We start from the raw sequence: 26,802 nt of genomic DNA, 5'->3' as shown, positions 1-26,802 counted from the left end.
CGACTTCTACACTCTCTATTCAGCTTCCAGCTCATCCCTTAGCCCGGTAATAGCCACAGCATGGGTTAGCCGAACTATCCAATCCTGGTCCGGTTCTCTCATCAACGCCATCGTGGAGGGAACACCGCGTCACGAATTTTCACAATCGGCTTCCCAAATCAAGGAAGCGAGTGACTACGTCTCCGAAGCGTCACTTGACGCAACCCAAGTGATCAGTGGGTGGTTAGCCATAGCAGTGCCAGCCCGCAGGTCTTATGGATGAAGTTAGGGTCAGCTGACTTTTCCTCTCAGAGGTCTCTGATTTCCATCCCTTTCAAGGCGATGTTTTCTGTTCAGACCCGACTCGACAAGATCATAAGCCAGGCTATAGAAGGTAAGAGCGCTCTGCTACCGCAACCAAAGGTACAAACCAACAGTTCGAGGTTCTCTCCCACAGCAGAGGGCACTTTGGAAACATGCAAGGGCCTCCCTGGCAATAAAAAAAGCCACGGACAAAATGGACATCTGGATCACACTTCCAAGACTCTTGGTTCCATGATATTGTTTTCTTGATGTTAACACCTAAAGTTTTTTCTCCTAGACCTCAATGAACTGAACAAATTCACTGACCACGGAAGTTCAAAATGGAATCCCTAGGATCGGGCCTCGCTTCAATGTCCCTGAGGCAATTCCTTATGTTACTTGACATAACGGACGCTTATCTGCATGTTTCCATTTCCTTTCCTCAGATATACTTGCGTTTTGTCTTCCAAACCACTTTTTACAGTTCACAAGTCTCTCGTTCGGCCTCACATCGGCCCTCCAGGTTTTTTCCAAAAATCATGGTGGCAGCCATAGCAATCATTTCCAGCAAATAAATCTCTGTTGCTCCCTACCTAGATGACTGATTGATCAAGGAACCATCCCTCCAGGAGGCCCACCGGTTACTACAGATCTCCGCAGTCAACTTTCAGGAACTAGATAGGTCCTGAATCAGAACGAGTCCCTTCTAGTGCACAGCCAATCTATGAGCCTTCTAGGCATGAGTTTCAACACAGCGACGCAAAAGATTCCCTCCTTCAGGAGAAGGTAATTCACTTCAGGCACTAGTCAGGACACTGTTTCAGAAGATTCTGCATGAAAGTACTGGGAGTCATGGTCTCTACCATAGAAGCAGTACCATTCGCCCAATTCCACCACAGAGGACTCCAGTTGAACATACTCAACACTGGGAAACAAAAATCCTTACTACAGAGATTCCGCTGTCTTGACAAACGTGGACTTCCCTTCTTGGTGGTTGCAAACCACCCCATTTTCACATGGGAAAGGGTCTAGGGGAACTCTGTTTGTAAACTCCAACAACAGATGCGAGCCTCTTCGGCTAACAGGCTATTAGCCCAGGGAATGAAATCCAACCACTGCCACTCATACCGCAGAACCATCAGGAAGTTACAATGGGAACGATCCACCCTCATTCTGATAGTGTCAAGGTGGCTTAGAAAAACAAGGTTCACAAATCCACTTAACCTTCCGTGGCAAATCCATGGTTTTCTGCCCTCTCTCCCAGACTTCTCACTCAAGAACCTATCAGACATCCAGACCCATCAAATCTAAACTTAACAGCGTGGTTCTTGAGCCAAGATCTGAACCCTGAAGGGGTTCTCCTAGACTATGGCACACACAATGTACACAGCCCGGAAGCTGGTCTTAGCCCGGGCAGGTCAAGAGTTGGTCCACCTAATGCCAGTGGTGTACCTGAAACAAAGTGACGTTCAGAGTACTATCCTTTTCCAGCCATTCTGAAGTTACGGCAAGAATACCTCTCCAGGAGCTAATCCTTAGTTCCTCTTAAGTTGCAGATTCAGCGAGATCGATACTCTTCCACGAACGACCAGCACTGTTCCTGAGGTCAAGACATTCATACAGGGAGTAGCTCATGGGGCCACCAGTATTGGCTTCAGCCCCTCTCTGTGATCTCACTCTGGTTCTTCAAGCTCTACAAGATCCATTCGTTGACCTCTTGGCTCCGTGTCTCTTCAGTGGCATACCTGGAAATCAGTTTTTCTAATGTCTGTCGATTCAGCGTCACGTGTGTCGGAGCTCAGCGCCCTTATTATGCAAATTGCCCTATCTCATCTTCTAACGAGACAGGGCTGTCCTTTGGACCCTTCCATACTTCCCACCATAGGTCGTCTCGGAAGTTCCATCTAAACCAAGATATAGTTCTTCTAACCAGAAGAAAAAGACATTGCATACCCTCGATCCTTTAAGGGCTCTAAACTTCTATCTACACAGAGTTCAGACATCTGCAAACCTGATTCACTACTCGTACTTCCCTCAGGGCCATGAAAATGGGCCCCGGGCTACCAAGCAAACTATATCGAGCTGGTCCAAACAAGCTATCAAGAGCCTACTCAGCAAAGGGTCAGACTCCACCAAGCAGAGTCACCGCCCTTCCACTAGGGGTGTGAGTGCGTCCTCGGCGATCAGAAATCAATCAGTCACTTGGGGGAGACAGGGCTTCCCTCCCTGGACTGAGGCGCTATTTCCTTCTGTCAGACACTATACGTGTGACATGTTAATTATTCAAGTTATTATTCCTGTTGACTTTGATACAAACTGAAGCATAAGCTCCGCCTGCTGGGGTTATAGCCAGTGGAGGAGGAGCCAGCTTTTTTATTGTTGTGTCCTGCCTCCTAGTGGTACTAGCTATACCCCACTGTCCCTGTGTCCCCCAAGTGACTGAAGAGAAAGAGATTTAATGGTGAGTACACAAAATCTCCTTTTTGGATTAGGTCAAACCCCCGAATCCTTCACGAAAGATTCCACCAAGAACCAAATCCGAATCCTAATTTGCATATGAAAATTAGGTGTGGGAAAGGTAAAACATTTTTACTTCCTTGTTTTGTGACAAAAAGTCATGAGATTTCCCTCCATGCCCATGATTTGCATATGCAAATTAGGTTTCGGATTAGGCCGAATCCTGCTGAAAAAGGCCGAATCCCGAACCGAATCCTGGATTCGGTGCATCCCTAGAAATAATGAAGTAGAAGTCCGTACTGTTATATTATTTGAGGAGTCAGAACCAGAAGTGCAGAAAACATAAATCGCCAGATAATGCTTTCAATACTAGCAATTACATTTACAAATAACTATAAACCATGTGGAGATCTTCATTAATGCAGTCAATTTTTTAATTTATTTTTTTTATATTTTTGCTGTATCAAAACAATCTATTTATTACAAGATTAAAAGAAAACAATAGAATATAGTTTAGAGCATTGTTGCCTGCACATTTTCTTACTCGCAGATTGCAGACAAAACAGCCGCAAATACTCTTCTCTAGGATTAAATTGTCATCTCTGTGACCCTGCCAGTGCTTTATCATTCTAAAATTGACTATAACAAGAGCAATAACACGACTGCAGCAGCAGGGTAAGAGCATTTATAAGAAGGGGTAATTAGCCCGTATGTCACTCCCATATATTACTCACTGAATGATGCTCTTTTTGGGGCCTGGGATGCTCCTTCCCAATCCTTTTGTGCTGTGCTTTGACTTTAGCTTCTTTTGGGCATCATAATCTGCAGCAAGAATCTCATTGCAATCACCAAGAGCAACCTATGGAGCAGAACAGACAGACTAGTGTTTTATTCAAGAATTCCCAAACAGGAAACATGCAGGGCTTTAGACAGTAGCAAGACATTTAATACCTCTATGAACTGTCCCCAAAATATTGTTACTCTTCTTATTAAATAGTTACTTTACTTGTATTGTTATAGAACTTTTTATTTGAGTCAACTTTTCAATTGGTCTTTATTTTTTATAGCTTTTGAATTATTTGCCTTCTTCTGCTTCTTTCCAGTTTTAAAAATGGGGATCACAGTACACAGAAAATAGAGCCTCCTGCTCACCCTTTATAAATACATTGCTGGTGAACACAGTGCTTTATTTATGCAAAGGGAGCCCTTGCAATCCTTTCTGGTCTATGGCCCATTTGCATCCATGGTGCAGAACTTCAAAACACACGTGGGGTCATTTATCAAAACTGGGCAAATTTGCCCATGGGCAGTAACCCATGGCAACCAATCAGGTTGCTGCATTCATTGTTCTACTTGCAGCTGGCTTTAAAAAGCTAATCACTGATTGGTTGCTATAGGTAACTGCCCATGGGCAAATTTGCCCAGTGTTGATAAATTAGCCCCAGTGTGAATTGCACCAATTTTTTAACTTTGCACATTGACCTGTACTTTGTAAATGAGAGCCTAAGACTTTTATGCATTGGATGGATAATATTACCTCAGACAGTAGAAGAATGCCCTCATTCTTGTCCCGGGATGAGAAACAGTAATTTGCACTTTTTGACGAGACATCAGCAAAATATATTCCTTTTCCAAACTGTAAAAGGCAGAAGGTATAAAAGAATAAGAATTTAGCAGCCATCTGTAAAGGGGAAAAGGATTCTGGAGTGTTTGCAATTAATTGCCAGAAGGCATTGGATCAGGGTCAGTTTGGACCTGTGACCATTTTCCGACTGATAAATGGGGGAACGTTTTACTAACAGTTGAATCATCTGGTTCCTATGGACCTGCATGACTGGAACTAGCTTTGCCACTGTGTATGCATAAACATGGCAGAATCATTTGGTACTTAGTAGGGAGCTGATAATTCTTTCAGGGAAAAAGTGTAATTCAAGAAATCAGTATCAGTGATTATAATATTAACATGACATCAGGGCTCTGCAACTACAAATGTGTGTGTTGTGGAGGCTGGTTGCCATTGCTGTTTAGTCAATACTATTACTCTGAAAACTGCACCATACACTGCATCTTGTGAGCACAAGAAAACTAACTGATGCAAAAACAACACTCAAAATATTCCAGCAGTCTGTCCAAGCCTCATATTCTTAATACTGAATCTTAAAGCTATTAGTGACAGAATATTGATATAAATCTGGGGAGTCTTACTGTAAGACTATTTTGTTTAGATGATTTGAATCCTCGTCCTATGACAGGAACAAAAGTTCAGAGACAATTATTTCCCTTTCAGATTAATGGCCACTCTCTAACTAAAGGTGGCCATAGACGTAACAATTACGATCTTTCTTGGAAAATATAACGATCGTTCGTTTCAATACACTCGTGTAGAGATGAATAGCCAGATATGCAGATAGAAACAATAGAATTCTACCTGTATCTGGCGATTCAGCACTAAAAATGGCTGATGTTTGGGTGCCTTCAAAGGCACTCAATCAAAATTTTCTGTCCAGCCTGATCAACGAGCCGACCGATATCCAAGTCTTCTGACGATATCGGTCAGCTCATTTCCCACCATACACGCACCGATTATTTGACCAAAATTTGTTTCGTACAATATTATCTGTGCGTCTATGGCCATCTTTATCATAAATATTGCTCCAAATGAAGAAATAAATACAAAACTCCGGTTCACTTCACTCTCAGTGTTGATATAGTGAACCGTATCTGTTACATACCATGTACCCAGTTACTGGAGCCTCTGGAGGGGCCACTCTTAGCCCCTGGCTAAGGATCCCGACCCAGTTAGTTAGCCGAGACCCATGCCAGAGCAGCATCCTGTACAAGGAGAGTTATGTAAACATATGATAATGAAATGGGACTTTAAAATTAAAGTAATAAAAGTGAATTAAAGTTTAAATATCTTAACAGTTGGTTGATAAGCATTAGTCTGCTCTTTTCACTTGCCGTCAGTTATATCTACTTGGAAACGAATAAGGTCATTCAAAATATACGGGTGTATTCTCATGTATCCACGCAGGTCAGCTTGTAAATGCACAGCTATAAATGTGAAAAACTAGACTATGGACTTTTTACCATTGAGTGCTAAGCAATCAAATAAGCACTTAAATATTCCTACACTAGGGAATGCTTGAGTATAGGTTATCTATGAATGTTAGAGTGGAAACAACTTATTGTGCTTGTAGTGTTTTCAGGTAAACAGACCTGTTAGGGAGGTCTGCTCTGAAGTTGCTCTCTTCTCCCACTCGCTGTAACTCAAAGACCTGCAGGAGAGTCATGGTATAATCATTGTGTGTTGGAGCATGAGTGCTCAGCAGATAGTCCTCAATGAGCTGATGGGAGGAAACGGAAGTTGTTACTGAGCAGAAAGGCATAAACAAAGTTATATCGTTGCTATATGTACTGTATTGTATTAGTAACATCATCGGCGCAGACCCAAACAGACGCATGTGCCTAGTTGAGTGCATATCCACAGATTTTAGCACCAAAGCGCATTGGCAAAGACAAAAAAAAAAAAGACCGACCAATGACCTGAGTCATCAAATTGTCTCCCTCAACTCTATGGATAGGTAGCTCAGTCATAATGTTTAGAAGGAGAAAGACAAAGTCAGCTAATGGTGCTTTACATTGACTGCAACATGACCCCATATTTTCCTCAAGGTTTAGAAGTGTGCACTAACCTGTAATTAGTGTGTCTGTGTGCAGGGTTCTGCGGTTAATAATCATCTGCAGATAGGCATTAAAGGTAAGGCTACCAGAGTGTTTTCAGACCATTCTGATTTTGCCTTATACGCCATGCCACATGCCTTATACCAAATGCACTCACTGCCTAAACTCACTGGAGAACTAGTGGTATGCTGGGCAATAAGTCAAAAAACAGAAAAAAAAACATCCACCAAGTGCTCCAAAAAAAATCAAAGAGCCACTTACTGTTGTATTTAACTAGATCTGAACCTATTTTATGAAGAGTAGTACCTGGAAAGCACTGGATGTTTTGTCCAAGGGTTGCATAGAACAATTTAACTGCCGATACTGTCTGTCGATAGGGTGTTCCAGAGAGCCGAGCTCCGTGCTTGCCAACTTCACTGCAATCTGAATATCACCCAGCGCCTGTAGAGACAAACAGTTAGATATGCGAGATCGAACATATATACATAGAACAATAACCTTTAAAGGAGAACTAAAGCCTAACTAAAGAAGTAGGCTACAAATGTTGTACATTATGTTTTGAGCTTCTGTACCAGCCCATGGCAACCACAGCCCTTTAGCAGTAAAGATCTGTGTCTCCAAAGATGCCCCAGTAGCTCCTCATCTTCTTTTCTGCTGATTCACTGCACATGCTCTGTGCTGCTGTCACTTACTGAGCTTAGGGACCCACTCACAATATACAGTACACATAGAATAGAAATGTCACAATATAAGGCTGATTAGTCATTAATACAGATAATTACTACATGGCAGCCCAGAAACCAGTGCAATTAGCATAAGAATTTAATAATCAGCCCTGTAGCATCAGCTTATATTACAGACCAACCTCAATTTCTGTTTGACAATTTGCGACGACCCCTAAGCTTAGCTTCTCAACAGCTGCTCAGAGTCCACTGAGCATGTGAGCGTCGCAGACACTTTCCAAGATGGTGATCCCCTGTGACAAGTTTGAAGTTCTGGATCATTACTGCTATTGAGAAGCTGAAACTTTAGGCTGGTACAATAAGTTCAGTATATAAAACACGGCATTTTAAGCCATGTTAATTTTTAGGGTTTAGTTCTCCTTTAATATTTCAAACTATTTATGGTTTTTGTTATTTTTTGCACTACACAGGGTAAATTTGCATTTTATTTTCTAGTTCTAACAAGCACAATCAAAACAAATTACAAGTCCACTGTGAAGCCCTCTATATATAAAAAAACCCTCCCAGCAGCCTTCGTTATGCGGTGAGATAAGGAGCCTCATTAGACAGAGGGACTCACAGTGGAAGGCTGATTTATAATGTTTGTGCTCATGCGAACTGAAAGTAAATACAATTTACTTTCAATATAAGTATTTGCCATGCTCATTGCAATAATTAACAAGATACATATTTCCACAGCAAAAGTCTTATTAATAGAACTCAGATTTAGAAAAGGGGTAATACTGCCCCCTTTAAACTGCAGTCTTTATAGAATTGATACTGTCCCCCATGTTTCTATACAGAACATGGAACTCTAGGGTAACCTGAAGGGGTGGTTCACCTTTAAGTTTACTTTTAGTATGTCATAGAATGGCCAATGATCAGCAACCTCTGAATTGGTCTTCAATATATATTTTGTATAGATGTTTCATTATTTGCCTTCTACTTCTTCTGAGTCTTTCCAGCTTTCAAATGGGGGTCACTGACCCCATCTAAAAAACAAATGTAAGGCTACAAATGTATCGTTATTGCTACTTAGATTACTAATCTTTCTATTCAGGTCCTCTCATATTCATATTTCAGTCTGTTATTCAAATCAATGCATGGTTGCTAGGGTAATTTGGACCCTAACAACAAGATAGCAAAAATTACAAACTTGAGAACTACTGAATAAAAAGCTAAATAACCCAAAAACCACAAATAATAAAACATGAAAACCAATTGCAAATTGTCTCAGAATATCACTCTCTACAAAGTCTACATCATACTAAAAGTTAATGCAAAGGTGAACAACCCCTTTACTATTCTTAAACTTTACAGAAGATGGCACAGAGGCTTTGTAACACAAGAGATATGTCAAAGTCATCATTTTACCTAATAAAAGTAGAATTCATAAAGATATTTATTACAGGTTAGTCTTGGCTTTTCTACATTACAGTGAATATCATTTTCTCCCATTGTAAAAACGACAGTAGAATTAGTGACCCTTTCAGTGGACAAGAGGTCATTTTATAACAATGCAGTCTCTTTAATAGGTTAAACTGCAAGGTGTTTGTGGAGTTAAATGAATATTTGTAAAAAAAAGTTTGTTGATATCATTCACAAAAATATTTAAACAATGTACAAGACTGGACTGCTGAGATTAAAAGAAAAAAAATATTTATAGGCTGGAATAGATTGTTGCATTACAGAGAGTAACAGCAAAAAAAGGAGATTTTGTGTACTCACCATTAAATCGCTTTCTCTTCAGTCGCTTGGGGGACACAAGAACAGTGGGGTATAGCTAGTACCACTAGGAGGCAGGACACAATAGTAATAAAGAATAACTAGTCCCTCCTCTGCCTGCTATACCCCCCCCCCTTGCAGGCAGAGCTAGGTCAAGAACTATATACAACTGAAATGGTGGTTGCGTATGCCAACCATGTCTGAAGTCGAGTGAGTACACAAAATCTCCTTTTCTCCATGGTCTGTGGTAGAATTTGGCAAAGGTATGGATGGATATCCATGTGGCAGCCTTGCACAATTGTTCCGCTGAAGCATGGTTCCGAAAGGCCCAGGACGTACTCAGTCCGCTGGTGAAGTGGGCCCTGAGTCTAGCTGGAGGGGTTTTTACCCCGACCGGGCCCCGAAGGAAGAATGAACAGCGAATCAGATTTCCGGATGTCTTTAACATGATGCAAGTAAAACTTGAGAGCCCTCACAGGGTCCAGAGAGTGAAGCGCCACCTCTTTAGAGTTGGAAGGTGATCGGCAGAAGGTTGGAATGGCGATTTCTTGATATAGGTGAAAGTTGGAGACCACCTTGGGCAGGAACAACAGAGTTGTGCAGAGGACTGCCCATTCGTGGTGAAAGTTCAGGAACCGAGATCTGCAGGATAGAGCTGATAGCTCTGATACACGCCTAGCTGATGCTATGGCCAGTAGAAATTTTGTCTTCCATGTGAGCCATTGAAGGGGAACTGAAGTCAATGGTTCAAAGGGAGGTCGTTGAAGAGAACGCAGGACTAGGGTTAGGTCCCTAGAACGCACTGGTGCTCGGACGGTGGTTCACGTGTACTACCCCTTGTAGGATGGAGGGCCAGATGCTTTTGGAACAGAATGGAGAGGGTCCTAAGGACAGTCCCATGGATAGGCCCTCTTGCAGGAAAGCCAAAAGAATTGTCCTTTTTGAGAAACTACTAATAAGTTTGAATAGTAGCCTTGAACCTTTATCTCCCATAGATAGTTGTTGGCCTCTTTGATCTGTGATGCCAACTGGGAATTCAATGTGCCTGGAAAGAAGAATGGCACCAGTCTAGCTTCCAGGTAGCGCTAGGCTATTCCCCTGGTGGAGCTGTAAAGAGAGTGCCTTGAATTATGTGCCATCCCGGTCCACCGGAAAAGTTTTGGATGCACTCGCACACCCTGCCCTCCAAAAGTAACGACACTCTGGTGCACAGTGATAGAGGTAACGGCAACCTCAATTCCAATGTGGTACAAGAAATCGCTGGCACACAAGGTAAGCTAGCAGGATAAGTCCTTGCTTAGAATTTATTTGCAGCATGCAATGTTTCAGGGTAAACCCCTTTGTCAAGCCACCCTGGTCTACCCACACAGCAGCAACAGGCATCAGACACGCGGGAGGGAAGAGCAGGCACAGTCCCAGTCAGTCTCTTACTTGAATGCTTGCGATGACCAGACCGCTATCTAAACAGTCTACCGGCCAGTGAGCCTCCTTCTGTCAAGTTAACAAGGGGGAAGGTTATCCAGACTGGGTGGTCAGTGCTAGGTGACCTCGGTTGAAGGATCCCTCGCTGGAAGATAGACAGTAGGGACAGTCTACTCAGTGTGTATGTCCAGTCTGTCTTCAATGGAGAAAAGGAGATTTTGTGTACTCACCGTTACATCTCTTTCTCTTCAGTCGCTTGGGGGACACAGGGACAGTGGGGTATAGCTGGCACCACTAAGAGGCAGGACACAATAAAAAAATAGAAACTTGATCCCTCCTCCTCCTGCTATCCCCCTCCTCTGTAGGCAGAGACACTCGGTTCGTACAAAAGGAGAAACAGGAGGTTATTAATAATCAAAAGAAAAACTGATAACTTATTACAAGAAGAACAGATGGTTGAGTCAACCAAGTCTGAAGCCAAGAGAAGGCCTCTATCCAGGGAGGGAAGCCCTGTGTCCCCCAAGCGACTGAAGAGAAAGAGATTTAACAGTGAGTACACAAAATCTCCTTTTCTCCAGGTCTGCTTGGGGGACACAGGGACAGTGGGGAAGTAACAAAGCTGTCCCCTGAATCAAGGGCGGGAAGTAGAGGCCTACGTGGAACCAGCCACTGCAGCCTGAAGTACCTTACTGCTGTAGTGGGTGTCAGATGCCGCAAAGTGCCAAACTGGTAAAATTTGGCAAAAGTATGGATTGAAGTCCACATTGCAGCCTTGCACAATTGTTCCGCTGAGGCTTGGTTTAGAAAAGCCCAGGACGCACTCATTCCTCTGGTGGAATGTGCCCTGACTGAATCTGGGGGAACCTGAACCTATGATGAATAGGATCTCTGGATGGCCTGTTTTATCCAGCAGGATATGGTAGTCTTAGTAGCTGGTGTGCCCCTGAGAGGGCCTGAGGGAAGGATGAACAAGGAGTCCGATTGACAGATATCCTTGACCCGGTGCAGGTAAAACTTGAGGGCCCTATTGGGGTCGAGGGTGTGCAGTGCCGTTTCCTTCGCATTGGAAAGGGATGGGCAGAAGGTAGGAATCGTAATTTCCTGGTTGAGGTTGAAAATGGAAACCACCTTGGGAAGAAAAGAAGGAGAAGAATGAGTACTGCCCTGTCGTTGTGGAAGGTCAACAGAGGAGACCTACAGGAGAGGGCAGAGATCTCAGATACTCTCCGTGCTGAGGCAATAGCCAGCAGAAAAACTGTTTTCCATGTGAGCCACTGAAGTGGAATAGAATCCATGGGCTCAAAGGGATCGCGTAGGACTAGGGTTAAGTCCCACTTGGGCACCGGTGAATGTACCGGGGGCTTTATGTGGGCCACTCCCTGAAGAAAAATCTTAACATCGGGGAGCAAGGCGAGATGAACAGGATGGAAAGTGCCGAAAACTGAGATTTCAGCGACCCGAGGGACATGTCCAAGGACAGTTCCTCCTGTATAATGGCCAGAAGTGAACTTCAGTGAATTGAAACCATTACATTGGGTGAGGGCGTCTGCCGCCATCGCCAGAGGGTCCCTGGACCTTGGAAAGAAGAGAGGAACTGTTCAATTGTGACGTGATCGACCTCTGGCATCCCCCATCTTTGAGTGATCTTGTGGAAGATGTCGTCCTTTAGAGACCACTCGCCGGGATCTAGGGATTGTCTGCTGAGATAATCTGCTTCCCAGTTTAAGAAACCTGGAATGAAGATGGCTGAGAAGGTTGATGTGAAGACATCGTTCCTGCGCTGACAGACCCTCTGGCACTGCTGCCCAACCGCAGAGGCTTGCATCTGTGGTGAGCAGTCGCCATTGTGGATCCCCTAGGGGTCTGCCCAAGGTCAGGTGACTGGTTTGCATCCACCAGAGAAGAGAGACTCGAGTCCTGCGGGATAGACGAAATTCCAGGAGAAGGGATTTGCCCAACAAGAATATTCCACTGAAGCTCCCTGAGGTGATGCTGGGCGAAGGGAACTGCTTCTATCGTCAAAACCATGACTCCCAACACCTTCATGTAGAATCTCGCGGTGTGGGATGACTTTGAGAGGAGATATCACACGAGGGTCCACAGATGCTGGACCTGGTCGCTGGGACAGTTTGTGTCTGGGTGTTGAACTGCATCGCAAGGAAGACCATGGATTGGCTTGGGGTTAACGAGGACTTGTCCAGGTTTATGAACCAACCCAACTCCTGTAACTGAACCATAGCGAAGTGCAACGCCTGCTGGGCCTCTGCGAAGCAAGGTGCCTTGATCAGGAGATCGTCCAGATAAGGAGTTATGGAGATCCCCTTGGTGCGGATTAGAGCAGTTGCCACCGACATGATCTTGGTAAAGACACAAGGGGCCGAAGTCAGGCTGAATGGGAAGGGCCGAATTGGAAGTGGCGATTTTGGAAGGCAATTCGCAAGAATCTCTGAGGACGGAAAAATGGGACATGAAGGTAGGCATCCTTTATGTCCAGAGAAACCAGGAATTGGCCTGGGGACATGGCCACTATGACAGACCTGAGGGATTCCATCTTGAACCTTCGAGGTTGAATGAATGTATTGAGTTCCTTGAGGTCCAGGATTGGCCAAACAGATCCATCCTTCTTGGGAACTACAAACAAGTTTGAGTAAAAGCCTCGGAATCTCTCCTCAGTCAGAACACGGATGATGACCTCTGAACGGATAAGCTTGTCGATCGCGTTGTGCAGTGCCTGAGCCTTTTGATGCCCCTAAAGATATATGGACATGAAGAACCGGTGGGGTGGGAGAGAAATGAATTCTAGGTGGTAGCCCTGACTCACGACCTTGTGTACCCAGGCGTCTTGAGTAATTCTTCCAGGAGTCGGCAAACTTGCGAAGTCTCCCCCCTACGGCTGAGTCACTGGAGGGAAGAAGGGACGAGTCATGCAGAAGTGGGCTTGCTGGGCAGCTTGTGGGACTGCCTGGATGGTCTAGACTTTCCACTGAAGCATCCTCTGCCGGTGGTGGAGTGTCGGGGAAGAGACAATTTCGCGCCCTTGTGCTGGGAGCCATGAAAAAACGGTTCCAATGAAAGAAGGGGCGAGATTTTGGTTGTGGGAGTAGAGTACTCTTACCCCCGGTGGCCTGGCTGATGATCTTGTCCAGGTCCGGACCGAAGAGGAGTTTTCCCTTGAATGGAATTGAGGTGAGAGACTTTTTTGAAGACAAGTCCGCAGTCCACAGCTTCATCCAGAGATATCTGCGAGCCGCTACCGACAAGTGTAGTCAGCTGAAGTTCTGCTAATCACCTGTTGTGCATCGAGGGAGGCTTCACATAGGTAGTCATTAGCCTCCTTGATTTGCAAGGCCAAATGAGCGAGTTCTTCGCGGGAAACCCCTGTGGCAATCACTCGCCATAAGGAATCTGACCAAGATTGGAGGGCTCTACTTACCCAAGAACCGCCCGGAGGGAGGTACCTAAAGCAGATAAGAGGGAACTTAGAATGCCCTCAAGCATCAGGAACTGGTAAGGCAGTGTCCTTGGATAGTCGAGAGACAGGCGCGTCCACTGAAGGTGGGGAGGTCCACTTTTCCGTTAGATCCTGTGGAAAAGGATTTAGTTTGAGAAAACGGCGGTTAGCCTGGAAACGTCTCTCTGGCTTGTCCCATTCCTGTTGGATAATTTGATCGAGTTGAGCACAAGAGGGAAAGGAAGGCGAGGACCTGTGGCGCTTAAACAAGGAGGTGGAAGTACTGGAACTAAGTTCAGGCTCCTGTAAGTGAAGGGTCTCTAATACTGAGAAGATGAGGGAATCAATGGCCTCGGAGGAGAGTTTGGGAGGAGTCCTCTTCCTCTTGGTTGGAACTGTGAGATAGTTCACCATCAGACAGGGCCTGATCGTCCTCGGCAGCAGGGGAGAAGTATTGATGGACTCCTCCTCACACTCGTCCCCGGAAGGAGAGGGGGCTCTACATTTTGGAGGCTTAGGCCGAGGATTATCTAGCCGCGCTAGCAGTTTATCAAGGGAGAGAGACAATTTAGAAATGCCGGCGGCAAGCTGAGATGCCCATTCTGGGGGAGGCTGTGGGTACTGGGGGGTGGAGTCCCAGGGCTGGCCTGATGGGTCCCCATGGGAGGCTTGGTTTACCTGAGGACGGCCTCAGGTGGCTTGCACGTGGAACACAGAGGGTCCTTGTGACCAGATGCAGGCGTTTGCGGCATTTGGCACAAGCTAAATACTTAACCGATGCAGTAGTTGCTGGCCTGGAAAAAAGGTTTTTACCTGTACCTTCAGACATGGTGTACACAAGCTGTTCCTGTAAGAGAGGAATTAAGTTAACAATATATATAATGTAGGTTATATATATAAATAAACTGAAAAATGGCTCTCTAGGGGTACTGCTAAGTGCAAAGCCTTGGAGGAGAGTAGAAGCCTGATAAGGCCGTAATTATAAAACCTGCTGCCCTGTGGCAAAAGCTAAAACCCCCACTGTGTCAGAAGTACTGCCCTGTTGTGTTCTAAGAAAAAACAGGGGGGGGGGGAATCTGGGGAAGAGCTCTGCCCAGCATGGTGAGTCTGCGAGTAATGGAGACTGGAGCGTTGCCGGAAGAGGAACCTCCTCCAGAATCAATGGGAAGTAGCGGCCTGAGCGCGCAATGGAGAGCGCAAAGAATGGCCCCTCCCCTAGCAGTGACGTATGGTGCCGACCTGCACCTTAGAAAAATGCACACTTCCAGGTTGCGCACCGGGTGCGGGTACAGTAAGCGTAAAATCTGGCAGAGCCGTTGCCTCCCCAGGTAGAGTGAAAGACAGCCCCGGTGAAGTTGCTCGTAAAATAATGGTGCGCAACCGGTGCTAAGCCCACAATAACTCTCTTGCGCTGCTGACATCGAGGACAGTAGGAAAAATTGCCATTCCCATTGCCTGCCTGTGTGTTTGGTGGAGACTGTTTAACATACTGCCTGGGTCTGAACTAGTGACCTGCAGGTTGCAACGAAGTCTCCTATACTGCTGTGCTATAAAGGCAGATGGATTGTGAATAGGCTGCTATTAAGGATATATGCTTACCTTAAATGAGCCATGGCAGGAGTTCCCAGAGTGCTAGTGTAGGGATCCTGGAGGCATATAAGGAGAAATCAGCCACAGGATGAACCTGGCTATACCCCAGGTCTGTGTCCCGGCCACCGCATCCTCACTCTGGACGACAGAGGGAGGGAATCAATGCTGGATGGTCAGTGCAGAGTACAAGAGACCCCGGTGACATCCTGAAGTAATGGTTCAGACTACTCAGTGTAGCTGTCCAGCTCCATCTAATGTAAAGGAATTGTAATGAAATAAAAAGAAGAGCAAAATAAATACTAAAATACTCCTGAATGCAGGAGACGGTCCTAACCTCCTGAGGACACAACAAAACTGGGTGTCTCTGCCTACAGAGGACGGGTATAGCAGGAGGAGGAGGGATCAAGTTTCTATTTTTTTATTGTGTCCTGCCTCCTAGTGGTGCCAGTTATACCCCACTGTCCCTGTGTCCCCCAAGCAGACCTGGAGAAATAAACCTTCTTTATATGCAGCACACTCACCACTTGCCAGTGGCAAATATAAAATATACAGTGGTGTGAAAAACTATTTGCCACCTTCCTGATTTCTTATTCTTTTGCATGTTTGTCACACTTAAATGTTTCTGCTCATCAAAAACCGTTAACTTTTAGTCAAAGATAACATAATTGAACACAAAATGCAGTTTTTAAATTTCAGGTTTACGTTATTAAGGGAGAAAAAAAACTCCAAATCTACATGGGCCTGTGTGAAAAAGTGATTGCCCCCCTTGTTAAAAAATAACTTAACTGTGGTTTATCACACCTGAGTTCAATTTCAAAGGTTATAAAGCCATTTCTAAAGCTTTGGGACTCCAGCGAACCACAGTGAGAGCCATTATCCACAAATGGCAAAAACATGGAACAGTGGTGAACCTTCCCAGGAGTGGCCGCCCAAAATTACACCAAGAGTGCAGAGACAACTCATCCGAGAGGCCACAAAAGACCCCAGGACAACATCTAAAGAACTGCAGGCATCACTTGCCTCAATTAAGGTCAGTGTTCACGACTCCACCATAAGAAAGAGACTGGGCAAAAACGGCCTGCAAAGGCGCAAACCACTTTTAAGCAAAAAGAACATTAAGGCTCGTCTCAATTTTGCTAAAAAACATCTCAATGATTGCCAAGACTTTTGGGAAAATACCTTGTGGACCGACGAGACAAAAGTTGAACTTTTTGGAAGGTGCGCGTCTCGTTACATCTGGCGTAAAAGTAACACAGCATTTCAGAAAAAGAACATACCAACAGTAAAATATGGTGGTGGTAGTGTGATGGTCTGGGGTTGTTTTGCTGCTTCAGGACCTGGAAGACTTGCTGTGATAGATGGAACCATGAATTCTACTGTCTACCAAAAAATCCTGAAGGAGAATGTCCGGCCATCTGTTCGTCAACTCAAGCTGAAGCGATCTTGGGTGCTGCAGCAGGACAATGACCCAAAACACACCAGCAAATCCACCTCTGAATGGCTGAAGAAAAACAAAATGAAGACTTTGGAGTGGCCTAGTCAAAGTCCTGACCTGAATCCTATTGAGATGTTGTGGCATGACCTTAAAAAGGCGGTTCATGCTAGAAAACCCTCAAATAAAGCTGAATTACAACAATTCTGCAAAGATGAGTGGGCCAAAATTCCTCCAGAGCGCTGTAAAAGACTCGTTGCAAGTTATCGCAAACGCTTGATTGCAGTTATTGCTGCTAAGGGTGGCCCAACCAGTTATTAGGTTCAGGGGGCAAATACTTTTTCACACAGGTTTGGATTTCTTTTCTCCCTAAATAATAAAAACACTCATTTAAAAACTGCATTTTGTGTTTACTTGTGTTATCTTTGACTAATAGTTAAATGTGTTTGATGATCAAAAACATTTTGTGTGACAAACATGCAAAAGAATAAGAAATCAGGAAGGGGGCAAATAGTTTTTCACACCACTGTATATGTGGGAGAGAGGTGGGAAATAGTTGTCCCCTTTAATGCACGTCATTATTGCCTGAGGAATATGTCAAGTATAAGGCTGCCTTCTGTCAGACAGCCCTCAAGATGGGGCAGAACTCAGTAATGCCCCAGACACAGTTGCCTATTACTGAGCACTAAGGGGTATGACATTTTGTCGGGATTTAGTGACAAGTATTGAAAGGCATTAAGTCTAATATAAAATATATGTAATTCATGGTTATTCATTAGCTGCCTTACTTCTAATAGCTGAACTTTTGCGGTCATGTCTTCCATCGTCCTAATAAGAGGAGGTGTACGTAGCCTGTAAAGAAATATTAGAGCAACTTTATGCCTTTGTGGGGTATTGTGCATATATCACATCAAGACAGTACTCCACAAAACCAGTTACCCACCCAAAGTCATGGGGAATGCGTGTGTAAAACTCATTGCATGCTTCAAGGAGATCCCGGCCAAACTTTCGTTTTTTAATACAGTTTTCAATATGTTGCAAAGAGCAGTAGCCAGCACGGATCTGTTCAACCGTCAGTTTCCCTGTGTGAAAGAGTAAATGGTTCTATTAATTCAGCCTATTTCTGTAAATCAAAAGTTTGTTTTGTGATAATTGTTAGCCTATAGGTTGGAAATAAAATAAAGTAACAACCTAGGGGAGCTTTCTTTGTGTCAAACTTCATCTCAAGTATAGTCTCCTCCATGGCCTTTAGATTGCAAATCAGTTCAATCAACTCTTGGATATTGCTGTCCAGCTGGGATTCAGGTTTAGGAATGTCAGAAAGGCTCTTTTCCTTCACTGCGGTCTCATTTTCCTGTTGTGCAGAAATATGATAGCCTATGGCAAGTTTTAATAGTCCCACAATCAACTATGTTATATAACCACAATGCAATTTTTTACAGTATCAGTGTAAATATGGACATTGCAAACTGCAACACATATTTTATGACAGATACTGGAGATCCAGGCAGTGACATAACTATAGAGTAGCAGAGTGGGGCCCGTTATAGAGGAGGTTCTCAGGTGACCAAAAATTATGCAAGTTAGTGGCCACCAGTGATTTCACACGAGAAGGAAAAAACATTTCGCGGGAGTTGGGGATGGAACTTGGTTTTATGGCTCCCTGAAATTAAGCCACTTGGTGTCAGTGAATTGTGTGTATTTGGGTGCAAATTAACATGCTTGGACATGATGTACAACGAGAACCCTGTACTTACCACCTTTAAAGGTACAGTAACATCAAAAAATATGTGTTTTTTAAGTAATAAAAATATAATGCAGTGTTGCCCTGCACTGGTAAAACTGTTGTTTGCTTTAGAAACACTACTATTGTTTATATGAATAAGCTGCTTTGTACCAATGGGGCAGCCATTTAAAGGAAAAAAAGGCTCAGGTTACACAGCAGATAGCAGGTAAGATCTGTAGAACATAAAGGCGTTATCCACTATTTAACATGTGCCATATAGACTTTTTTAAATTTCCTTCATTGCTACACATGAAGCTTGTTTATATGAACTATAGTAGTGTTTCTGAAGCAAACAGATCAGTTTTACCAGTGCAAGGCAACTGTACATGAGATTTTCATTACTTAAAAACTTTTTTAAAAATTTCTTTGGTGTTACTGTTCTTTTAAGTGTGGTGTGCTGTGAAAAGGAACAACAAGGCACACTGGTGCTATGTGTAAGTACAGATAGGCGCAAGTGCATTGTGTATGTAATTTTAAATCAGCACAGTTCTGCAGCCATGTTATTGCTGCGCTGGAAAATCAGAAAATTATCCCTATTACGCTATGTCCTTCAATAATCAACACAAAAGAAAATCCATATTTTCCACTAAGCCTATAGAAATAAGCTAAAACAAAAACATGTAGAACAGAAAGATTCCGTTTACTATATGCAATATTTTAGTTTAAACAAAGCTTATTTCAGATGTTCTTACATTGTCCTGCATCACACTTATTACTTACTTACATTTATTTCTTTGTACTTGTATTAATCACAACTGAAATAAATTGACATACCGGCTCAGTTGCATTATAGTCCATCTGCAGCATATCATATTTTCCAGCGCATTTTTCAAACTGTGCTCGCTCAGTCCATAAGTTCTTAGTCTTATCAAAAAACCTATTAAGTGGGAAAAAGTACAGGGCCTCAAACACAAAAATATTGCATTCAACCAACAAACAGAGAGACAGCATTTAATCACACCAGTATAGATATTCCCCCAATACTTCACATGGTACAACAGGATAGCTATAATGTACAGTAACCCTTTAGGTGCAACTTCTGGAAATGTACTGAAATCTGTAAGAAAACTCTATATGCAATTCTCACTTTTTTTGGAAAATATCTTTTGCTTTTTGTAGATCGCTTCCACAGGAAACCAGATTGTTCTTTCCAACTTTGCCAACTGTAATAGAGACATGTGTTAAATAAGAACACATTCATTGTACTTCAAGTAATCTAGCAGATATAGCTGATCTACTATTTGGTCACTAAAGCCTGATGCTTTAAGCTCTGCAATACATTAACCAGGCAGAGCAGGGTCATCTATACAGTAGTTGTCATAAGCAGTCACAAAAAAGCAGGAGGTGTCTCCCTTACCTCTTCCCCAACGCATCCAAACAGAGAAATGTTTCACACCATCATCTTCCAGTAGTTGGATTCGGTAGAATTTATTGTTATTGTGCTGAAGGTTGGTCTGTAAAAGAAATGCAGAGAATATTCCGATTTCCAGTCTAGTTTTGGAAAGTCTGATCGGTTCAGGGACAAACAACAGTGTTTCCCTCTCATAAGCACTAAAAGGAAAAAAAAAATATTAACTGTACCCATCAATTAACACAAATTCTTATTTCCTTAAAAATTGTTCCACAAATATGTTTATTTGTATTACATTTTTATTTACATTTAATGTTTCTCCTTTACTTACAGTCATTTGCATCAATCACTGCTTCAGTGGAGCTTACAGTCTAATATATGCAAATATAGAACATTAGAGTCAGCTTTATCAGGATCTCTAAGAAACTATCAATACATTTGTATTGTTGGAGAAAAACCAAACAGATACAGGAAGAATATACACGCACCTTGGCTACGATTCACTGATCAGAACTGGACCAATGATGCTAGCACTGCAAGACTAACAACTGTGGCACTGAGATTCCTCTACCTAACTCTGACCATATTTTTATTACAAAATATAAAACAAATATAAAACATTGATATATTTTTTTTTTACTGGCATAAAATATATGCAGCACATTTTATATTGTTCAAAGCCAGTATACCAAGACATCTGAACATAATTCTGTCCTGTTTCCATTTGCTGAAAATTTGGAAAACGGTGAAAGTGCATTTTGTGAAGTGCATTGAAGTCGATGGGAGTTTTTTCTCTTTTTTTATTTGTTTGTTTGTTTGTTTGTTCTTACAGTACGTTGGTGTCTATTGACGTTTATTCACAGCGAAACATGGTAAAAGAGTGCCTATGGAGCTCAGTTAAATCAAAAAATGCAAGAGCTGCGTTAATTGTGATATATTGCAGTCTTGAAAAAAATCCCACAACACCACTACAATTAACCAATGGCAATTTAATTGGTCTGGTTTTATATAGCTTGCATGATGGCAGACAAAATAGTCAGGAACAGCTGCTGCTATCATCATCTGCAACACCATTTCCCTTCATATCACTGAGAGACACTCGTAGGATGCTGCAATGAGAAGACTGCATGTGCTGCAACATCAGATCTCCCTATTGGCACTGACAATCTCTCCTCGAGAAACAACTGCTCCACACAAGTGTGCACACGGTTGCAAAAAAGCAGTAGCAGATATAAAGCACTGAATTTAAAAGTGGTTTGAGAGCTTGAGAGTTTGAGGTCACTGCATAATGGAGAAGAGGGGTATTCCGTGAAGTAGGGTGGAGTCGCTGCATTGCCAGTACCAGAGGCTGCCCACCCTTTTTGGTGGTACTTGGCCAAATGGTTTCTCATTACAGTTGTACCTAGCCTGCCAGGTGTGGAGTCACGTTTCACCTCTCTGGTGCAGAGATTGCAAAGGGCACTTGTAGCATTTCTGATACCAATACTTTTTTCAGGTGAAAAGAAATCCCACACAGTAGACTTTCTATGTGCATATGACATGTGCCTCTCTACATTTTCTACATCTCTGCCAGTAGTTAAAGCCACCATATCTGTGTAATGAGAACAGTCACCCATGTAAATGCTTCCTGTTTCAAGTAACTCAGGTGGATGCATTCCAGTAAACTGCATTTGGGAATCATGTGGACAACTTTTAAGACAGACACTGAATGCCAGGTTTGGAACTGCTGCTGAGGCTGCTGGAAATGCTCTTGATGTTGATATTCTTCACCAACACCGTGCTCCCAAAGGTGCCTGGTTGTTTCTCCCTGTTAGTGATTATACAACCAAATTAGCACCTCTAGCCACCCTATATACTACATGCATTTCAAATGTGATACATTTCCAAAGCTTTTTTCAGTCGTTTCTGGGTGTGGCAATAAGCACAATTTTTTACAATTTCCATATGTAATCAATACACGGAATTCTGGTGCAACATAAAATATTAAGCCCAGCGTGACTGAAACAGCACCAAAGATCTTTTAGCAGTGTCGGCGGATCAGGTTCATGCAGGTTCGCGGGGCTGCTTGGGGAACTATTGCAGGTGCAGCACATACTTCATACTGACACGTTCCTATGATTTTTTTTATTTTATAGGAACATTTTTATTTACATTTAATATTTCTCCTTTACTTACATAGTGGCTTACAGTTTGTCATTTACATCAATCGCTGCTTCAGTGGAGCTTACAATCTAAGGCCCTTTATATGCAAATGAAACTATCAATACATTTTTATTGTTGGAGGAAAAGATACAGGAAGAATATACATGCACCTTGTCTACGATTCACTGATCAGAACTGGACCAATGATGCTAGCACTGCAAGGCTAACAACTGTGGCACTGAGAATCCTCTACCTAACACGTTCCTATGATTTTTTTTTTTATTGGAACGTGTCGTTATCGATTTAACCCCTCTGAAACGTTGATGCACAGGTGGTCTTTCCATCCACATGTTATGCAGAGTGTGTGCAGTTCCTTTGTGTTGCAGCATATAACGTATGCCAATCATTATTTCTCAAAATCCAAATTTATTCTGAAATATACTCCAAATCCGCACGGGTTATTTCCCCTTATATATCAATACATTTCCAGGAAAAATTCCAGTTTGCGAAAAAACGGGAAAAAAACTTAGAAATCAAACGAAAATTCGAAGTGTACAAATTTTTCGGACATTCCACCGAAATATCCTTTTTTTCTGATTTTTGCCCAAAAAACACAAAATCTTGGGATTATTGCATGAAATCCAGTGCAGATCAGGATATCTTTGGAGCTTCTCCCATTGACTTAAAATACAACCACAGCAGGTCTGAGATGCCGGATTTTCGGATTCTGACTTTTTACATCCTCAGGGTATAATAACTCCGGAACAATTCGAGTTTTTGGCATTCGGACTCTGATAAATAACCCCCTTAGTGTGGTCTTCACCATCACTGCAAGAGTGTGTGGATTGTAGGTTGTGTAGCTGTGTATACTTGATGGATAAGGAATTATGGTGACACCAATTTCAGAAGTCAGGTTACATATGTGGCAATCCTGGTGTGAGACAGAAAACCTTTCAACCTCTCTCATTTATTAACCTATTAATGCTGCAAATAATGTAACTAATGAATTCTAATTAACAACGGCCATGTATATGACACTGAGCAAAGTAAAGTTGGCTATTTTGCAGAGCATTCTCGCTGTCAAATTACATCTGTGGTACTCTTGGTGTGAGGCATAAAACCTTTCAACCCCGCTTGTTAACCTATTAACGCTGCAAATAATGTAACTAATAAATTCTGATTAATATGTATATGAGTATAAAGAAAAGTTGACTATTTACAGAGCATGCTGGCTGTCAAATTCAGCAGTTTTATAACTCAAGAGGTTTATAATGTGGTTGTCTGTTGCAGGTCATAGATGTAGAATAATGCACATTTGGCAAAGCTCACCCTCTACCCTTTGTATCTGCTGGGCACTAAAACTCTAATAGTCAATGCTTCCCTTTGACATGAACTGAATGTACCGGTATACAGTGTAACAACTTTTGTCTCTGACAAAATCAGTGCAAACTGGCCATCTCGGTCTGTAGGCAAAATGTAGGCTGACTTAACATTTATTGATTATAGAACAGCCATAGGGAGATTTAAAAACCAAAAGCATAACATGAAGTAGCACTAGAGTAGGTCCATTTCGCTAGCTAATTTATGCCAGCGTTAGCAGCTTCACGCTTTAGTGAATTTGCCCCTTAGTATGCTTTCAAGGTTATGAGGAAAACAAATAGATAAAACCTGTTAATTCAAACCAAAGCATTGTTTGATTGCCAGTTATTTAAGACTTGTTAAACCCTACAACTGGCAGAGACCACCAGACTGTGTGTATTATGTTCTACCACAGGGCTGTCCAACTGGCGGCCCGCGACCCCCCTCATGTGGCCCTCCAGATCAAAAACTGCCTGCTGTGTTTTTTTACTATATGTAAATTTTAAAAGGTATCACTACAGAGATTAACTGGCCCCTGCATTGTCTAAACCTCAAATTCAGACTAATCCCCTGCATTGTTCACACTTGTGACACCTCTATTGTTCACTCCCCTAAAGCCTGTACTGTTCACACCCGAAACCCAAACTAAAACTGCCCACATTGTTCTCCTGTTCACACTTTATTCAAAATACTAATGGGGCACCAGCACTGTGTCACTGTATGTAGTACATATTAGACTGGTCCTGATTCCTGTCTCCTGCTCTGTTCTGCCTTCCCTATGCTCCCTGTGTGTATCATACTTTGGTATTTGTTCTGGGGGTTTGTTAGCAATTGAAAATTATTGTTAGTGGGCCCTAAGGTGTTTAATCATATGCTGGGGTACTGTATTATACACAGGGGAGGAGAAGGCATATGGATTTATGTCTTATATGACTTAGCTTTTTTCACATATGAGTGACATCCTTGCCAGGGCAGGCACAAGGTAGTTTGGCACCCAAGGCAAGAGCTTCAATCAGTGTCCCCTGTCCTGTATTACCATTTCCCTCCTTACCATGATGGTTTTTAAATAAAGAGAGCAAGAAAATGTACAACTCTTTTTCATTTATATTACTGCTCCCTGTACCCGCACAGAAGGAGCTATTACTTGCCGGCAAGAGGGAAGGATTCCACCCAACTGGGTGACCATGATTACTGAAACAAATTATTAAATAAACTCTTGAAAAAAGTGCGCTCCTCAATGATGGCATCCTAGACAGCCGCCTACTCTGCCTACCTCTAGTTCCAGCCCCGATCCCTCCAGTGAGCACCAACCATTTGTTTTTTTGGTGTGCTATTAATGTGGACATGGTCTTGCAGTAACGTGGTTGTGGTTTAATGTGGGTGTGGTCTAAAAACAGGGAGTGGCTAACACTGGCTTCCGTTATCTGCCCTCCACCATGTAGATTGGAAAAATTCGGGCCCTCGGTACCATAGAAGTTGGACAGCACTGTTCTACAGAAAAGATTTTCACTGGCACACAGGATTTTTACTGCAGGGCATAAAAATCCTGTGTGCCAGTGAAAATCTTTTCTATGGAATTTTGAGGTGGCCGAAGCCTCTATCGTTGTGCACCAGGTGATTAATACATGAAGGGTGGTGTTGGTGTGCGGTTAACCGAAATTCCTTGACACTGTTCTACCACATTGGCTGTCATACCAGAGACTCAAATCATCCATTTGTCCATATCTGGACAGTGTAACGAATATAAATAGTTATTGTGGATTCCTGAATAGGTTTAGGATATGCTTCTGCTTGAAAGCTTTTGAATGCATCTGCAGCCGGTTACATTATGGAGAAGATATATTATGCCCCGATATCTTTGAGTTGTAATCATTGTTACAGGTTGGCTAAAAATTTTTATAAAAAAAACTTACTTTCAGAACTCGAATAATTTGTTCCAGCGTGGCAAAAATGATTAAAATTCCTAACATTGTTTGCAATTTGCAGCTGGATATACTGATTCAGAGGGGTGTTAACGTGCTACTAAGCACACTATAAAGCAGAATGTTGCTGAAAGATTTGTAAAAAGTGAAGATATTGAATTACTTGAAATCTTTCATGATTCCCCAGTTTGATATAGAATAAATATGACCCGATGTGGTGATTAGGCATGTGTTATAAAATACATTACAAATGTAGGCACAAATGGCATGCCTGTACTAGAAATACATGTTGTATTCTTCATTGACTGGTGCAGGGTGTTGTGCTGTGCAATGAGCAGCTCGTTTAATATGCATTGTACTTAAAGCACATTTTAAAGGAGAAGGTATGTAATTTTTACTTGGGTGTGCCAAAAGTTAGGCACCCCCAAGTGATCGCATTTACTTACCTGATAGGAGCACAGGCCAGGGGTGCCAGGTAAGTAAATGCGATCACTTGGGGTGCCTATCTTTTGGCACCCCAAAGTATAAAAGGACTTTCCTTCTCCTTTAAAGCATAAGTTGGCAAGCCGGTGGCAAACAATAGAAATGCAAATCTTAACCTGTCCACCACAATTTACCCAACCAATTACACTTTAACATGTATCACCTAGAATAACGTACAAGGCATAGCTGGAGGAACAAAATTATTTTTGATTTGTTTTTTTATTATTCAGCTGATCATCTCATATTCCAGTAAACCATCTCCCAGTTCAGTTTCTTAAAACATGTGCTAGCTAGCAGTCAAATACTATGTTATGAAATGAACATGTTCTTTATTACTAGTTTTTAATAGCAACTCAGGATGTAGATAAATGTACGGTGGACCCCTTTTAAAAAAGAAAAAAAAAAGTTGAATATGTGTTAGGGATAGGGCAGAGAATCTAAGAGGTAAGATTGTAAATTGATTGTCTTAGTAATCCTTAAAAAAAAACATTTTGGGGTCATATTAAATATAACATAACAGTGTTCTTCAGCTCTGCTACATTTACTTGCCCCATCACTGACTAAAAGTGTTTAGAAATTTATCAGATAGATCAGTCAGTTCAGATCAGACAATGCAAGTCTTGCGTGAAACAAAAGGAAGAGCATTGTGAAACACAGCACAGATTTAACAGTAAATGCTTATTTTTTTCTCACCTGGTTCAACGTGACATCATACACATCATTTCCCTCATAGAACACATGAGCCTAGCAAAAAAATTTATAAAATATTAATCCCTTCTGAAGATGCTGCCATATTAAATCAATATAACTTTACAGTTTGTGCACAGTAGGTTAGAATCAGTAAACAGTAATAGCTTAATTTCTTGGAAATGAGAACCTTATGCTAAAATAAGAAAATGCACTGATGAATATTTTAACTGTAACTAAATATAAAATCACCGCACACTGAAATTACCTGGGTCCACAAATTATTTCTGAGCAGACTGACCATACT

The 26,802-nt window shown here is 42.4% G+C and overlaps 1 protein-coding gene across 3 annotated transcripts in view; it reads right to left on the bottom strand.

The window, feature by feature from the left end:
• The window catches only part of parp2.L (poly(ADP-ribose) polymerase 2 L homeolog), a 42,545-nt gene that overhangs the window by 3,156 nt on the left and 12,587 nt on the right, over positions 1–26,802 (bottom strand). For 2 of the 3 annotated variants that reach the window (XM_018260110.2, XM_018260099.2), the window contains 12 exons: positions 26,502–26,552; positions 19,909–20,005; positions 19,639–19,714; positions 19,326–19,428; positions 17,957–18,119; positions 17,709–17,847; positions 17,554–17,617; positions 6,730–6,864; positions 5,959–6,086; positions 5,472–5,571; positions 4,277–4,375; positions 3,474–3,598 (listed from right to left, as the gene is read on the bottom strand). In XM_018260110.2, the coding sequence (XP_018115599.1) occupies positions 3,474–3,598; positions 4,277–4,375; positions 5,472–5,571; positions 5,959–6,086; positions 6,730–6,864; positions 17,554–17,617; positions 17,709–17,847; positions 17,957–18,119; positions 19,326–19,428; positions 19,639–19,714; positions 19,909–20,005; positions 26,502–26,552 (1,280 nt within the window). The remainder of the gene's footprint in view (positions 1–3,473; positions 3,599–4,276; positions 4,376–5,471; positions 5,572–5,958; positions 6,087–6,729; positions 6,865–17,553; positions 17,618–17,708; positions 17,848–17,956; positions 18,120–19,325; positions 19,429–19,638; positions 19,715–19,908; positions 20,006–26,501; positions 26,553–26,802) is intronic. The other variant, XR_001935472.2, reaches the window with a different exon arrangement.

The sequence above is a fragment of the Xenopus laevis genome, chromosome 1L, assembly GCF_017654675.1.
Source record: "Xenopus laevis strain J_2021 chromosome 1L, Xenopus_laevis_v10.1, whole genome shotgun sequence".
NCBI classification, from domain to species: domain Eukaryota; kingdom Metazoa; phylum Chordata; class Amphibia; order Anura; family Pipidae; genus Xenopus; species Xenopus laevis.
Note: the sequence above shows the minus strand (reverse complement) of the source record. Positions and strands in the feature narration are given on the sequence as shown.